Source organism: Ceratotherium simum, chromosome 2 (genome assembly GCF_057802395.1).
Source record: "Ceratotherium simum simum isolate JZ-2026a chromosome 2, ASM5780239v1, whole genome shotgun sequence".
Taxonomy (NCBI): Eukaryota; Metazoa; Chordata; class Mammalia; order Perissodactyla; family Rhinocerotidae; genus Ceratotherium; species Ceratotherium simum.
The window spans coordinates 47,483,138-47,498,610 of record NC_141901.1 but is presented as its reverse complement, the minus strand read 5'-3'; the positions used below and the strand labels follow the sequence as shown (position 1 = coordinate 47,498,610).

Sequence of the window (15,473 nt, the reverse complement as noted above, 5' to 3'; positions counted from 1 at the left end):
GAGCTACTTCTAACTCCCTTTGATTCTTTAGCCACTAATCCTGCATCTGATGTCCTCCTTCTTCAGTCCTGTAGGCATCGGGAAGATATCAGAAGGTGGGAGGGAGGTGAGGGACAGTGGGCACAAGAAAACCGTGGTGGAACTGCCCTGGAAGGAGCAGTGACGGAAAGTATGTCTGGTTTTCCCTGAGCTAGTCCAGGCCTCCCTAAATCAAGGGCATCCTCACTTGTTCTCTAGCTAGGTTTGGGAATATTTTCTTGACCTTTATGCTTCAAATTAGCCTTGCAAATTGGCTCAAAAAATATCTTAGACTTCAAAGAGGTTCTTTTACCTTCAACATGATGGATCATTCCCATGCTTACCCATGCCTACAGTCCTTGTCATAAAGCAGTGAGAACACAAGACACGTACTTGGCATAATTTATTAGAAAGATCGTGGCAATCAGGGGGCACAACTGATTATATTTGATGTTGGCTCAATAGTTGATTTCAAAAGTACCTCCTTTAATGTCTTCCCACCCTGAAGCCCTGAGAATATAAATATAGATTAATTTGTTTCCTGGTTTGAAATTGGGATGGGTTTGTTTCGTTTCAGTGCCATTGTTTGCCATCAGAGGTGAGACACCAGATAGTTGCTATAGATTTGGAGTACAAAGTTTCAGAGCATTGTTTTGAAAAAGGGGAAACCCAAGTTTTTGAGGGTTTTGTGTTCAGAAGTAGAGAAATGTAAGAGAATATATGGCTAAAGATAAAAATGTGCTTCTCCTCTGCTCACAAACGCCTGGTACGTGATGCTTGGGTGGGAGGCTTGTGTGCTTGGCAGAAAGTCTTAGTCACTCTTCAGCTGCTTTAGCACCAGCGCCTTTTGGCCAGAATGTGAACATCGCCCTTTCCTTTAACCCTGATGGAAGCTGAGGGATGATCTTGCTGCTGCGTCGTCGCGCTGGCTAGTGCTTTAACCTTGGTCCTGTTGTAAGGCTGTTTTATGTCTCTGTGTTTTTGCTCCCAACTTTTTTTGGGCGGCCTTTTCCCGTAGTGTGCCCTGGAGATGCGAGATTTTCCTTTGGCAGCAGGAGGCACGCACCCAGAGAATGCTGGAGCCGCAAGGGGAAAGGACCCACTTCCACAGCAGAGGAAAACAAAGAGGAAAAAGGCATTCAGGTGGCCAGCACTAAGGGACGCACCCAGCAAGCAGTGGGCCGCTGCCACTGCCCTCAGCAGCTGTTTCTGCTGCAGCCCGAGAGGAACTCGGTGAGCCGTCCCTGTTTGTGACCGCAAGCTCAGGATTTCAATCAATGCATTCCAGTAACCCTAAAGTGAGGAACTCTCCGTCAGGAAACACACAGAGGTAAGGGCTAGGGCCTGCCCCGGCTGCCCCTTGGGGGTGTCATAGGTGGACCATGAACCCTCAGTGGTAGAATAGTATGTTGAATTAGAAGCAAATGAGACCCGAATGTGGAAAGGAAGAGAAAATAGACAAGTAAATAGCAATGGAATAGTAAACAGGCTGCAGTATCACCAGAGTTTGTGTTCGAGTTTTACTTTGTTGTTCTTTTGTCCCTCATTCCCTGACCACTCCTCTTTACCACCCCACTGAAAGACCACCCAGTACAATGTGCTAAACTTGGCAAATGAGGAAACTGAGGCCTGGAACAGTGAGGAGGCCTGAGGTGCTAGAACTAACACTAGCCCCTGGACTAGTGTTTTCCTCCATTCCCCAATGCTTAAGTAAAATATTTTAAAAGAATTTTTTCCTCCTTCTCTGGGGGCAGTGGTTAGTGTATCTGCTCTGGTGTGATCCTGCTTGTTGGAGGATTAGCATCCTGGAGGTTTCCCTAACCTCCAGTCACCAGCAGGTTTCCTAGCGCTCTCCTGGACCTGCTCGTGTTTCCCAGCAGGGAAGCTAGACTCTCGTTACAGCTGTTCCTTGTCGTCAGCCGGGGGGTGGCTAGTATTTTGATCTTAACGATGCCTGTTTGTTTACTCTGAGCTAGTCTTAGTGTGAGAGTCACTTCTCTATGTACATAGAAACCGTTGTTCTTTATTGACAGGAGCCCTAGAGATGGGTCCCCATGTGACTCTAGGGTTCCTGAGACCTAGCAGGCCGCTCTGCTTGATCCTCCTCTCTGTCAATAGCTCTGAGATGGGAGCAGGGGCAGAGGAAACAAGCAAGGGGCTGAGGTGAAACGTGGGGTGGTTCCTTAGTCCTCCAAGTCTCCTTGACCCACGATAGAAACTGCTTCTCCCTGGTTTTTTCTGACCAGCTGTATCCAGTGTCTGATCTCTCTTTGTTATTTGTTTCTTTTAGTAGCCCTAAGTCAAAGCAGGAGGTGATGGTCCGTCCCCCTACAGTGATGTCCCCATCTGGAAACCCCCAGCTGGATTCCAAATTCTCCAATCAGGGTAAACAGGGGGGCTCAGCCAGCCAATCCCAGCCATCCCCCTGTGACTCCAAGAGTGGGGGCCATACCCCTAAAGCACTCCCTGGCCCAGGTGGGAGCATGGGGCTGAAGAATGGGGCTGGAAATGGTGCCAAGGGCAAGGGGAAAAGGGAGCGAAGTATTTCCGCCGACTCCTTTGATCAGAGAGATCCTGGGACTCCAAACGATGACTCTGACATTAAAGGTATGTCTATAAGATCTTTGAGACTCAGAGGGAAGTAGGTACACCTGAGGGAAGGCATCTGCCATTGGTAGATGCCAGAAATCCTAATAGCAGCCAAATGGGGAGAGTAGGTATCAGACTCAGGAGTTGTCACAGTTTAACATGAGACTGTTTCTTCTCATTTTCCCATTAATTGAAGAATAGTTTGGAACCACCTTGTTGAGGAGTTCTTGCTCTTGAGGATGCAAGTGTTTTAGGGATCATGGTGTAGGGTGTTCCACGGCCCTAACCATGTTCTTATGGTTGTTTCTGGCCTCCGTGCTGTTTGTACTTCAGTATCATGCCAGTAGCTCCAGTTTATCTATGCCAGTGGCCCACACTGGAGCAGTTTTTCTGGCGTCTTCTCTTCTTCTCCATCAGATTAATCCTCTAAGACTTGGGTTTTGTGCTTTCTGGATCCCAGAGTTGTAGGCACAAGAGGAAGCCCTGGCCCTAGTCCGGGTTTGTCACAGCCGATTTCAGTGTGGCAGAAATAAGCAACTGCATGTGTTAGAGACCAAAATGGAGTGAGTCAGGAAGAGTATGGGACTAATGGCTGTGGTTTTAGGCTTTTCTCCTCCTAGTATAAAACCAAAAATCTTAACTGTAGGCCAGAACGTAAAGTTGGTATTCAAGGAGTGGAACTGTGATTCCCTAGCCCAAATTAGAAAGGAAACCTGGGTGGTTGTGCCCCCTCCTTTCTTCCTCAGGTGTTGGTGGGAGGCCTATCTTGAGTGCCAGCACTGTGCTGGGTGCCGGGGGTGCCATGGTCAACAAGACAGATACAGTTGCTGTCCTTGAGGATTTGAGTGCTCCTAGATAGCAGATCATTAAACAATTACACTAAAATTTAATAAGTGCTGAAATAAGAGAAGTTAGGGAGCTATAGGTTCAACCAGCAGAGGCATCCAGTCCAGTCCACGAGGTTCCACAAAGGTTTCCAGGAAGGAGGGACACGTACACTCATGTCTGAAGGGCTCGTAACAGAGCAGTGAGGAGGTGGGGAAAGACTGTTTTATAACTAGTCATTTAGGGAGAAGCGTATTTGAATTTTTATGAGTAGAAGAGGTTTCCTCTTAGCAAGGTACTTCTTTCTTGAAATTCTCAAGGTGGGTTTGTGTTGTGATGCTGTAAATGCTGGCAGAAGGAAGAGTTTTATTCTTTCTATGACATGAGTCTCTTCATTCTTTTAGAATGTAATTCTGCTGACCACATAAAGTCCCAGGATTCTCAGCACACACCACACTCGATGACCCCGTCAAATGCTACAGCCCCCAGGTCTTCCACCCCCTCTCATGGCCAGACTACTGCCCCAGAGCCCACACCTGCTCAGAAGACTCCCGCCAAAGTGGTGTATGTCTTTTCTACTGAGATGGCCAATAAGTAAGTCGATGGCTGTGTGTTGCTGTTGGCATGGCTTGCGTGTTTGGGCACCTAAGTTCTTATTCCCATTGACAGTTGAACCTTTTTTTGCCCACTTGTATTATTATCACTTAATGTTAACGGTACAGAAAGAGGTAAAATAAAATATATAACCTCCCCACCCCCAGTCCCCAGAACCAACCACTGATGATACTTCCTTGGCTGTCCTTCTAGAAACTTTGTGTGCTTATACAAATATGCATATATACAGTTTTTAAACACAAAAGGGATTGATTGCACAAGCACACTTTTCTGCAACTTAGTATTTTTTTAAACGACAACTTAGTATTCTTTCTAAATTCTTTTTCACATATCTATTTTAGAATAATTATAAAGTACAAATTAAAAAAAAATCTCTGGAATTCACAGAGATAACTGCTGTGAACATTTTGGTACATATGTTTCTGGTGGGTAGATGGATCAATGGATTTTTACTTATTTATTTATTTATAAAATGTGACTATACCCTATATACAGTTTTCTGAATTTTTCTTCACTTCAGATTTTTTAGTTAAGATACAGAGTGAATATTAACAGCCTTAGATTATTGTTAGATGTTGTGAGATTTCGTGTTCACTCTTTTCAGGTTGGGATTTTGAACCAGGATTCTGTATAAAACACTGAGCACGGTGGATTGGTTTGAGGTAGAAAAATCTTGGGTTTTTTTTAATGCCTCTTTTGAGATTTGCTAATGGCTATCTTTTCATTTTAGAAGTTTGATGGTAAATGGTAGATGCAAATAATGAAAACCTATACATTTCTGGTGGTTCTTTATACTTCTTCCTCTCTCTTACAAGTTTAATCTGGGGTTAAAGTGCTTTGGAATTACAGCTACTAAGATAGAAACAAGTCCGAATGTGTGCATCTCTTCTGTCTTTGCAGAGCTGCAGAAGCTGTATTGAAGGGCCAAGTTGAAACTATCGTCTCTTTCCACATCCAGAACATCTCTAACAGCAAGACAGAGAGAAGTACAGCCCCTCTGGTATGTCATTTTGGAAATGGAATAATGGTTGAAAGGTTCTACAGTGATTGTAAAGGTGGGAGATGGTGAATTTCATTGACAGGGAGATAGTCTTGATGGGTAAGCTGCATTCTGGGCCTGTAACCTAATTCTTGCATTGTGTAGTTTTAGGCATATTACACTGTACTAGTCTTTTCTACTAATATGCTGATATATTGATGAATTACTAGGAGGGAAAGGGTGCAAAATAAAAAAGGAGTTATATAGATATCTTAGGATTTTCTTCATGTAACCATCTCTGAGAACATCTGAATTCAGACTCTGTGTATAGAGCAGGTTTAAAAAAAATAACAAACACTCTTGAGTTAGTTGAAGAACAGAGAAAAAAGTAACCACTACAACTACCATACTGGAGTACATGCTGATAATACCATAATTAGAGTTTCAGTGACTTTCAAAATGATTCTTATTTATTTCAAAGTGAGGCGACCATTGAATGCTTTTAATTGCTTCATATTTCCAAAATTATAATAAATGTTAGTCTATTTCCTATCTGGAGCTTAATCACCAACTATAACCTACATTAGAAAAAGCATACAATGGTTGTTTTAATACATGTAGTGTTCCAGACTGAACCAAAAGATACTTCTTGGATCTGGCATTGTCAAGGCATCACACTGAATGCTGTGAGGACACTAAGAGGTTGAAGACCCAGTCCCTACTTTCAGGAAGCATAAAACCTAATACTGGGATGAGTTTTAAACGTGGGAGAAGTTAAATGACAATACACGACTGAAGGGACAATTCAAGATAAAATAGAGGATATTCTGTCCATGTTGTATATCAGTGAAGTCCCTCTCTATTGACATAGCAGAGCTTGGGCTTCCTGAGACTTAGAAAAGGAATTTCACGTTCCTCTTGCATCTCTGCTACTCAAGGGTAGATGATGAATCTATATAATATTTAAAATGTATGTATATTTTAATTTATATGTAAAAATATATATATTTAAAATTTATATTGTCCTGGAATGCAAAGGATACATTGCAACTCAAACCAACATTTTATTGACTTAATGACAGATCTTAGTTCAGTTTTCACCTCCACCTTCTCTGGTACTAAAATGAAATCAGAAAAGGAGTTAAGGAGGGAATTGGAAATAGACAAATCACCATTGCTCCAAATCTAATAAAAAGGGTGATACTAAACTGTTTCTTCTGTCCTGGTCACCTTATATGAAATCAGTACCTACCCCCAACAAACAAACAGAACCTGCCCAACAAAACCAAACTTCATATGGCGCTGGAAGGAAAATTAAGGTGACCTCCACACTCCAGTTAAGAGGTCAGGGACACGGAAGACACCTTGATCATACAGTCATATAGGTTCAGTCAGGCCTACCCATAGCCATCTCTGCCTGCCGACATATGCGTGTGGATACCTGCAAGTGAAACATACACATATTCACAGAATGTGAACGCTCAAAGATACGTCTTTGTGTTTGTGCGACAGACTGTTCCTATGTAGAGAGAGACGTAAGGATTCGTGTACAAAGTTGCACACAGGTAAACATTCCAGAGAGTAGGTAGGGAGGTAAGTAAGAGCCTTAGGGGTCTGGAAATACAGACTGGATTAAGTGAACAAGTAGGAGCAAATGAACATCAAAAAGGGATCATGCGGCTCCCTGGAGGCTGGTGAAAGATCCCTGAGGTGGAGTTTGTAGGCTGGGCCCTTCTGTTCTTCTTCAGTACCCTCCCTTCTTCAGTCTCTTCAGCAGTGCCGAGGTTTAGACCCAGAACATAGAGTCCCTCTTCCAAACACTAACAGCGTCCGTGTTACCCTTTGTAGGTGAGTGTGCCTTTACCTAGGACTTAGTAGAGCATGGGTACTTAATAAATAATAATAAGGCGATCACCTAGCCTGTAAAAAGGGCAGTCTGCTGTCTATTGGGAAGAACAGATCAAAAGACGCCCTGAACTAGATAGCCTCAGATTTCTCCACAGACAGTTCCTGCCTGCAGACTATCTTACTACAGTTAATGTATAATTTCTTATCAAATATGGAATCAGTGATCACAAACAGAAAACAGAAACCGGAGATGTCAGGCCCCCTGGAAACTCAAGGAGAGGAGTCTTTGGTAGTCACCGTGCCAGAGGAGATACTGACACGGAGCAGGCTTACCTGCTGCTTCTGGCTGGTAGAGAACAGGGCTGGTAGTGACAGGTACTTTCTCTTTCAGTTGAAAACATCAGACCTTTTGGTTGACAGTGAGAAGTCTACATACCCAGTTGTACTTTCGGGAAAAAGAAAAGGGTGTTAGGTACAACCTCCCACATACCAAGAAACTAATCTCTCCCTGAATCAGAAACACATAGTAGACATGTGATATCGAACCTGTTCCTCGAAATAGATACTCAAATGTATTCGCTTTGGCAGAGTGGCTCTCCCCTGGCATGCTTATAAAGTTATTGAAACCTAATCTTCAGCAAGGGAAAGAGGATGCCATTTGACAGTTAAAGTGGAAGAAAAAAATCAAAATGTCTCCATGTCCAAAGTGGGGTTGCACATGAGCAGTTTCTACAGCAAGTGTCACTGTAGATTTATGTGACTGGGACAAGTCGTTTGTAACATATCTTGCTCTTTTAATTGCCCTTCTATTCAATTTACCAATGATTTTTTTAAATCTCATTTATCTTCAGAACACACAGATATCTGCCCTTCGGAATGATCCGAAACCTCTCCCACAGCAGCCCCCAGCTCCAGCCAACCAGGACCAGAATTCTTCCCAGAATACCAGACTGCAGCCAACTCCACCCATTCCGGCACCAGCACCCAAGCCTGCCGCACCCCCGCGTCCCCTGGACCAGGAGAGTCCTGGGGTAGAAAACAAACTGATTCCTTCTGTAGGCAGCCCTGCCAGCTCCACTCCGCTGCCTCCAGACGGTACCGGGCCAAACTCGACGCCCAACAACCGAGCAGTGACCCCTGTCTCCCAGGGGAGCAATAGCTCTTCAGCAGATCCCAAAGCACCCCCACCTCCACCAGTGTCCAGTGGAGAGCCCCCAACGCTGGGAGAGAACCCCGATGGACTGTCTCAGGAGCAGCTGGAGCACCGGGAACGCTCCTTACAAACTCTCAGAGATATCCAACGTATGCTTTTTCCTGATGAGAAGGAATTCACAGGAGGGCAAAGTGGGGGACCCCAGCAGAATACTGGGGTATTAGATGGACCTCAGAAAAAACCAGAAGGGCCGATACAGGCCATGATGGCTCAATCCCAAAGCCTAGGTAAGGGACCTGGGCCCCGGACAGATGTGGGAGCTCCATTTGGCCCTCAAGGACATAGAGATGTGCCCTTTTCTCCAGATGAAATGGTTCCACCATCCATGAATTCCCAGTCTGGGCCCATAGGACCCGACCACCTGGATCATATGACCCCTGAGCAGATAGCCTGGCTGAAACTGCAGCAGGAGTTCTATGAAGAGAAGAGGAGAAAGCAGGAACAAGTGGTGGTGCAGCAGTGCTCCCTCCAGGACATGATGGTCCATCAGCATGGGCCTCGGGGAGTGGTCCGAGGGCCTCCCCCTCCATACCAGATCACCCCTGGTGAAGGCTGGGGACCTGGGGGTGCAGAGCCATTTGCTGATGGGATCAACATGCCACATTCTCTGCCCCCGAGGGGCATGGCTCCCCACCCCAACATGCCCGGGAGCCAGATGCGCCTCCCTGGATTTGCAGGAATGATAAACTCTGAAATGGAGGGGCCGAATGTCCCTAACCCGGCATCTAGACCAGGTCTTTCCGGAGTCAGTTGGCCAGATGATGTGCCAAAAATCCCAGATGGTCGAAACTTCCCGCCTGGCCAGGGCGTCTTCAGTGGTCCTGGCCGAGGGGAACGCTTCCCAAACCCCCAAGGATTGTCTGAAGAGATGTTTCAACAGCAGCTGGCAGAGAAACAGCTGGGTCTCCCCCCAGGGATGAGTATGGAAGGCATCAGGCCCAGCATGGAGATGAATAGGATGATCCCAGGCTCCCAGCGACACATGGAGCCTGGAACTAATCCCATTTTCCCTCGAATACCAGTTGAGGGCCCTCTGAGTCCTTCCAGGGGTGACTTTCCAAAAGGAATGCCCCCACAGATGGGCCCTGGTCGGGAACTTGAGTTTGGGATGGTTCCTAGTGGGATGAAGGGAGATGTCAGTCTAAATGTCAGCATGGGATCCAACTCTCAGATGATACCTCAGAAGATGAGAGAGGCTGGGGCAGGCCCTGAGGAGATGATGAAATTACGCCCAGGTGGCACAGACATACTGCCAGCACAGCAGAAGATGGTGCCCCTGCCATTTGGTGAGCACCCTCAACAAGAGTATGGCATGGGCCCCAGGCCATTCCTTCCCATGTCTCAGGGTCCAGGCAGCAACAGTGGCTTGCGGAATCTCAGAGAACCAATTGGGCCCGACCAAAGGACTAACAGCCGGCTCAGTCATATGCCACCACTACCTCTCAACCCTTCCAGTAACCCTACTAGCCTCAACACAGCTCCTCCAGTTCAGCGAGGCCTGGGGCGGAAGCCCTTGGATATATCTGTGGCAGGCAGCCAGGTGCATTCCCCAGGCATTAACCCTCTGAAATCTCCCACGATGCGCCAAGTCCAGTCACCAATGCTGGGCTCACCCTCGGGGAACCTCAAGTCACCCCAGACTCCATCGCAGCTGGCAGGCATGCTGGCAGGCCCAGCTGCTGCTGCTTCCATTAAGTCCCCCCCTGTCTTGGGGTCTGCTGCTGCTTCGCCTGTTCACCTCAAGTCTCCATCACTTCCTGCCCCATCACCTGGATGGACCTCTTCTCCAAAACCTCCCCTTCAGAGTCCTGGGATCCCTCCAAACCATAAAGCCCCCCTCACTATGGCCTCCCCAGCCGTGCTGGGAAGTGTAGAGTCAGGTCAGTATGCTTGCATCCTCACAGTTGCATCTGGTAGCCGGAGATCGCAAAAGCCTGATTTATTTAAGAAAACTGCTGTCCTAACTTGATTATGCAACCAGAGGAGGCGGCCTTTGCCGAGGTGGACATATTTGTGGCAAGGTGCATAATCACTACTTCCATGGGATTATGCACAAGTGTCCGATCCTGGCAAAGATGCACAGGCTCTTAGTGGAGAATATGTTTGTCAGACAGGACTGTTAAAAGGAAGAGGGGAAATGGGAAATATGTGTCATTTCACAGAATAATTTACATTTGTGCAGTGAACACATGTTGGTGAAATAAAATGTCTTAACAGTGGATAAATGTGGCTTCTTTAAATTCTAGACCCACCCACTTCAAGGGGCTGCCCTCACGTCAAGAGATTCTGAGTATAATCCTAAGCAAAGAGGGGAGGCTGCTGAGAGACTTGAGTGGTTCTTGTAAATACATGTTGACCGTAGAAACAGTTACCAAACCTTCTCCGTGGTAGACTGCTGTTCTCACAGATCAGCTACAATTTATTAGTATTTTCTTCCTAGGAGAAGCTCTCACTGATGATGGTTGTTTTGTGAATGGACCCAGAGGTGGTCAGTGGAGGATGAGCACTGAAGTGTAAATACTAGGTCCGTGCTGTCTCCACTTGAGAAAGACTAGAATCAGAATCAGATAGGAGATTTATCCTTCCAAGCTAAAGTGTCTCTCTCTGTTGGGTAGCAGTTCACTAAAGCGGTGCAGTGGAACAGCCCCCTCAGACCTTTTTAGTTCAGATATCTTGGTTGTGGAAATTAATCAAGAGTACGTGTAGGGTGATATGGTTACTACCTGGGGTCTGATCGCTAGTCTGGCTTCACAGCATGCTAATGCCTGAGACGAATTCTAAATTGTGATTGGCAAGGGAAAGAGATGCACTTATTTCACATTCTTTTCAGTGAAATAGTTGTCTGTAAACCATGTTTTTCCCAACCTTGAAATAATATTTCTAACATTCTAGCATTCTCGGTGTGTTTGTCTTCCCATCTGCTGATCTGTCACTTGCATATCATGCTGTGGTCTCCCTCAGCACACACCCGGAGCCTGACTGGAAGATTGATGATTCGTGTCCTGGGTCTAATAACACTTTCCTGTTCGTCTGTCTCATTCCTGGCCTTGCTAGTTCATAATCATAGGCCCAGTAGCCTTCAAGAGGAATCTAATTCCCTGCCCGTTTTTGTTTTATTTTGCTTTCTTCTCTTAGGTGGCCCCCCACCTCCTACAGCCAGCCAGTCTGCCTCTGTGAATATCCCTGGAAGTCTTCCCTCTAGTACACCTTACACCATGCCTCCAGAGCCGACCCTTTCCCAGAACCCACTGTCTATTATGATGTCTCGAATGTCCAAGTTTGCAATGCCCAGTTCTACCCCATTATACCATGATGCCATCAAGACTGTGGCCAGCTCAGATGACGACTCCCCTCCAGCTCGTTCTCCCAACTTGCCATCAATGAATAATATGCCAGGTAAGAAATCAGGAAGATAGGATATGGAGCTAGTACTAGACAAATGAGAAACTTCTTGAAGTATTTTTTCGATGGCTGTAGACCTTAATAGATAGAAGTTCAACAGTTTGAAAAAGCATCCCATCTAAGTTAGTTTCAGTAAAGTTAGTGTCTGGACTAGAGGAAGATAATTATGATATTTTATTTGCTTGATTCGGTATTTGGTTATAAGAAAGGAGGTTTCCTTATGGTTCTTACAGTTTCCTTATAGAAGTTCTGATGCTTCTGTGTGCCTGGATGGGTTTTTTTTTTTTTTGGTCCTCCTGGCTCAATACTGAAAGCAGTTTCTTTTTAACATGGTGATTGGAATGCCTTTAGTTGTCAAGTATTTTCCTGAAAGGGCAGCCTCAAACCACAAGCAGCCACAGGATTTCAGACAGTGGAAAGCCCCTACTTCCTAGAGAAGTACTTTCTTTAGGACTAGATAGATGATAAAATCCTCCCTTCCCTACTCATTCCATGCTCTTTCACTCCTGCGCCTCTTGCCCCCCAAATCTCCCTAACAGGACATGATCTGGGATGGTGAAGGTGATCAGCAAAAAGACCATGACTTTTCAGCAATGGGTTTCTGGTTCCAATTCTATTCTGATTGTTTGGAATGCTCTTTATTTATCAGCAGTCCTAATTGATCAAGTTAAGACATGCTCTGTGGACAGCACAAGCACCATTCTCACCATACTCAGTGGTAGTTCCTTAGAGAGGAAACATTTAAATGTCCCAGAGACTATAGTAGAACTCGCGTGCTTTCCTTTTCCATTAAAAGTTATTGTTTCTTTAACATTTCATATAACCTAGATTTGAAATGCTCTCTCTATAAGGTAATATAAAATGATAATGCCTAATGTTGGTTGCAAAAGACCTGCTTGGTTTCCTTGTTGTTATTTCTGATTCTTGGACTTGGAGAACTGATTAATTCTTTCTCTAAAAAGAACCATACTTAAGTCATTCGGACAAATTGTTTTTTTCTGTGTCTTCAATGAAGAAGACTGTAGTCATTTGCATATCAATTTGTAACTTTTCACACAGGAGGCTTTCTTCCTAGCTGTCTTCTACACACTCTTATGCCATACAATTTAAGATTCAATAACATTGTCTTGTAGAGCTATTGGTTTGTGTGCCCCAAAATGTATTATCTTACTGAGGGCAGGGATTGTATGTGCTGTGTTTTCCCAGCATAGTACCGTGCACATTTGAAGCACAATAATTTTTTTGTTAATTTGATTTATTATAGTTTTTCTGAGTTGCTTTTGGTTAAGTTGATTCCTTTGATATCTTTATTTTTCTAGGAATGGGCATTAATACACAGAATCCTCGAATTTCAGGTCCAAACCCCGTGGTTCCGATGCCAACCCTCAGCCCAATGGGAATGACCCAGCCACTTTCTCACTCCAATCAGATGCCCTCTCCGAATGCCATGGGACCCAACATACCTCCTCATGGGGTCCCAATGGGGCCTGGCTTGATGTCACACAATCCTATCATGGGGCATGGGTCCCAGGAGCCTCCGATGGTACCTCAAGGACGGATGGGTTTCCCCCAGGGCTTCCCTCCAGTACAGTCTCCTCCACAGCAGGTTCCATTCCCTCACAATGGCCCTAGTGGGGGGCAGGGCAACTTCCCAGGAGGTATGGGTTTCCCCGGAGAAGGCCCCCTTGGCCGCCCCAGCAACCTGCCCCAAAGTTCAACAGATGCAGCACTTTGCAAGCCTGGAGGCCCAGGGGGTCCTGACTCCTTCACTGTCCTGGGGAACAGCATGCCTTCAGTGTTTACAGACCCAGATCTGCAGGAGGTCATCCGACCTGGAGCCACCGGAATACCTGAGTTCGATCTGTCTCGCATTATTCCATCTGAGAAACCTAGCCAGACACTGCAATATTTCCCTCGAGGGGAAGTTCCAGGCCGTAAACAGCCCCAGGGTCCTGGACCTGGGTTTTCGCACATGCAGGGGATGATGGGCGAACAAGCCCCCAGAATGGGACTAGCATTACCTGGCATGGGAGGTCCGGGGCCAGTGGGAACTCCAGACATCCCTCTTGGTACAGCTCCATCCATGCCAGGCCACAACCCAATGAGACCACCAGCCTTTCTCCAGCAAGGCATGATGGGACCTCACCATCGGATGATGTCACCAGCACAATCTACAATGCCCGGCCAGCCCACCCTGATGAGCAATCCAGCTGCTGCTGTGGGCATGATTCCTGGCAAAGATCGGGGGCCTGCCGGGCTCTACACCCACCCTGGGCCTGTGGGCTCTCCAGGCATGATGATGTCCATGCAGGGCATGATGGGACCCCAACAGAACATCATGATCCCCCCACAGATGAGGCCCCGGGGCATGGCCGCTGACGTGGGCATGGGTGGATTTAGCCAAGGACCTGGCAACCCAGGAAACATGATGTTTTAAGCTGCTAAGACTGGATGTGCCGACCCTTGTCAAGATGAGATTCCAGGTCCTGAGAGCTGCTTTGAGGCGTTCCAGGAGTACTGTTGGTCATGCAATAGGAGAACAGAGACCCGAGGGCTGCTTTGGGGGAGGGGGGAACTCGAGAATGTATGGATTTACCTGAAAACAAATTATTCATTTAATCAACAGGTGTGTTTTTTTTAAGATTTATTTTTTAAAAATTATTTTTGTGGACTTGGGTATCCCATGATGGCACCGACTTTCGGGAATCTGTAGCCGTGCTTTGAGAATTGCCATCGGTCATGTGTTGCACCGTTCTCTGTATGTTTACGTCCTTTGGACCGGCTTCTCCCAGGATTCTTTTCTGGTTTTGTTTTTGCTTTGGGCTTTATTTTTTTGTGTACTGTACTATATTGTAAAAGGGATTTTAGCAGAGACTTTAGCCTATGGGACAAGAGGAGAACAGGAATGCTGGGCTGTTTACTTTAGGTGGAGAATCCATCTTCAGACCTTTGGACTATTTTCTTTCAATTCCAGTGTATAGCAAAACCAAACTACGACCTCAGAGCAGAGTATTAATGAAAAGCACAAAAAAAGGAACTAAGTTCAGCGAGGGGTGGGGGGAGGGGGGATATTTTTCTTTTTAAAAATAATGACGCTTAGGACATTTGTTTTTCAGTTCCAGGGCTCTTCAGCACTGTCCGTCTCTCCCAGTCTGCAGACCCACCTTCACGGTTTTCTCTTGTTTTCCCTCCCCTCTCCTTCCCCATCTCCTTGGTTAAGTGTGTTTCCTTCCCTTGTGCCCCCACTGGTGACCCCTGCTTCCCTCCTCTTTTTCCCTTTGGCAGCTGCAATACACGGTGTTATTTTGGGGAAATAAACCTAACGAAGCCTCGCCTTCCACGCCGAGCGTCGTCCCGGCTCCGGGAGGGAGAGGCCTGTCCTTGGGATGCTCGACGGTCTTCTTTTCCCTTCGTCTCTTCTTCGCCCTCATGCCCTTCCCTGCCCACCTTGTTTTCTGTTCTCCTTTTATTGGGAATTCCCAAGTGAATTTTATTAATGTGGGAGTGGAACAGATGCTAAAAGCTATCCAGGATTTTGTTTTTGTTTTTAATTTTGTGGTTCCTTCCCTTCCCTCCCCCTCCCATGCGTAAAACGTTCTGTGTAACCTCCATTAAATTTGGTACAAAACCACTCGCCAGAGCTGTGGTGTCAGAAAAAATAAAATATATTGTTTCTTACAAAATTGAACTGGCTTTTTTGTTCATTTGGATTCCTGTTTGTTTAGTATTGGGAGTATTAGTTGCCAGGTGACCAGAAGCATAGCATCTTCGTGTTGGAGTCAATCCAGAAGGTGGAGGTTAGGGGAAGTAGCTAAAGGCCTTCACAGGTGAAGCATATTCCTTACTACTGAGGAATAACCACTCATGTAGATTGATCCTGTGCTGTTCCTATCTCAGTCATGAAGTCCTAGCTATAGGCAGAAGAGCAGCCCTGGTCTCCATTGCTGAACTTGATGTCTAGAGGCAATTAATGGTCTTTATTTT

General features: G+C 46.0%; 2 protein-coding genes across 8 annotated transcripts in view; both read left to right on the top strand.

Annotated features, from left to right (window-relative positions):
* LOC147918000 (uncharacterized) overlaps positions 1-1,255 on the top strand; it is a 67,579-nt gene extending 66,324 nt beyond the window's left edge. For all 6 annotated transcript variants that reach the window (XM_087444442.1, XM_087444461.1, XM_087444468.1 and 3 more), the window contains one exon: positions 1,037-1,255. In XM_087444442.1, coding sequence (XP_087300568.1) covers positions 1,049-1,255 — 207 coding nt within the window. In that variant the 5' untranslated portion in view covers positions 1,037-1,048. The remainder of the gene's footprint in view (positions 1-1,036) is intronic.
* On the top strand, positions 1,210-15,172 carry BCL9 (BCL9 transcription coactivator). Of its 2 annotated transcripts, none has more exons than XM_014779951.2 (7): positions 1,210-1,348; positions 2,309-2,403; positions 3,837-4,026; positions 4,948-5,047; positions 7,726-9,967; positions 11,223-11,483; positions 12,809-15,172. In XM_014779951.2, exons 1-7 carry the CDS (start codon positions 1,296-1,298, stop codon positions 13,924-13,926), a joined length of 4,059 nt encoding a protein of 1,352 aa, XP_014635437.1. In that variant the 5' UTR covers positions 1,210-1,295; the 3' UTR covers positions 13,927-15,172. The 2 variants fall into 2 exon arrangements, with proteins under 2 accessions (XP_014635437.1, XP_014635435.1); XM_014779949.2 differs by having other exon boundaries at positions 2,309-2,625.
* Positions 15,173-15,473: the final 301 nt, after the last annotated feature.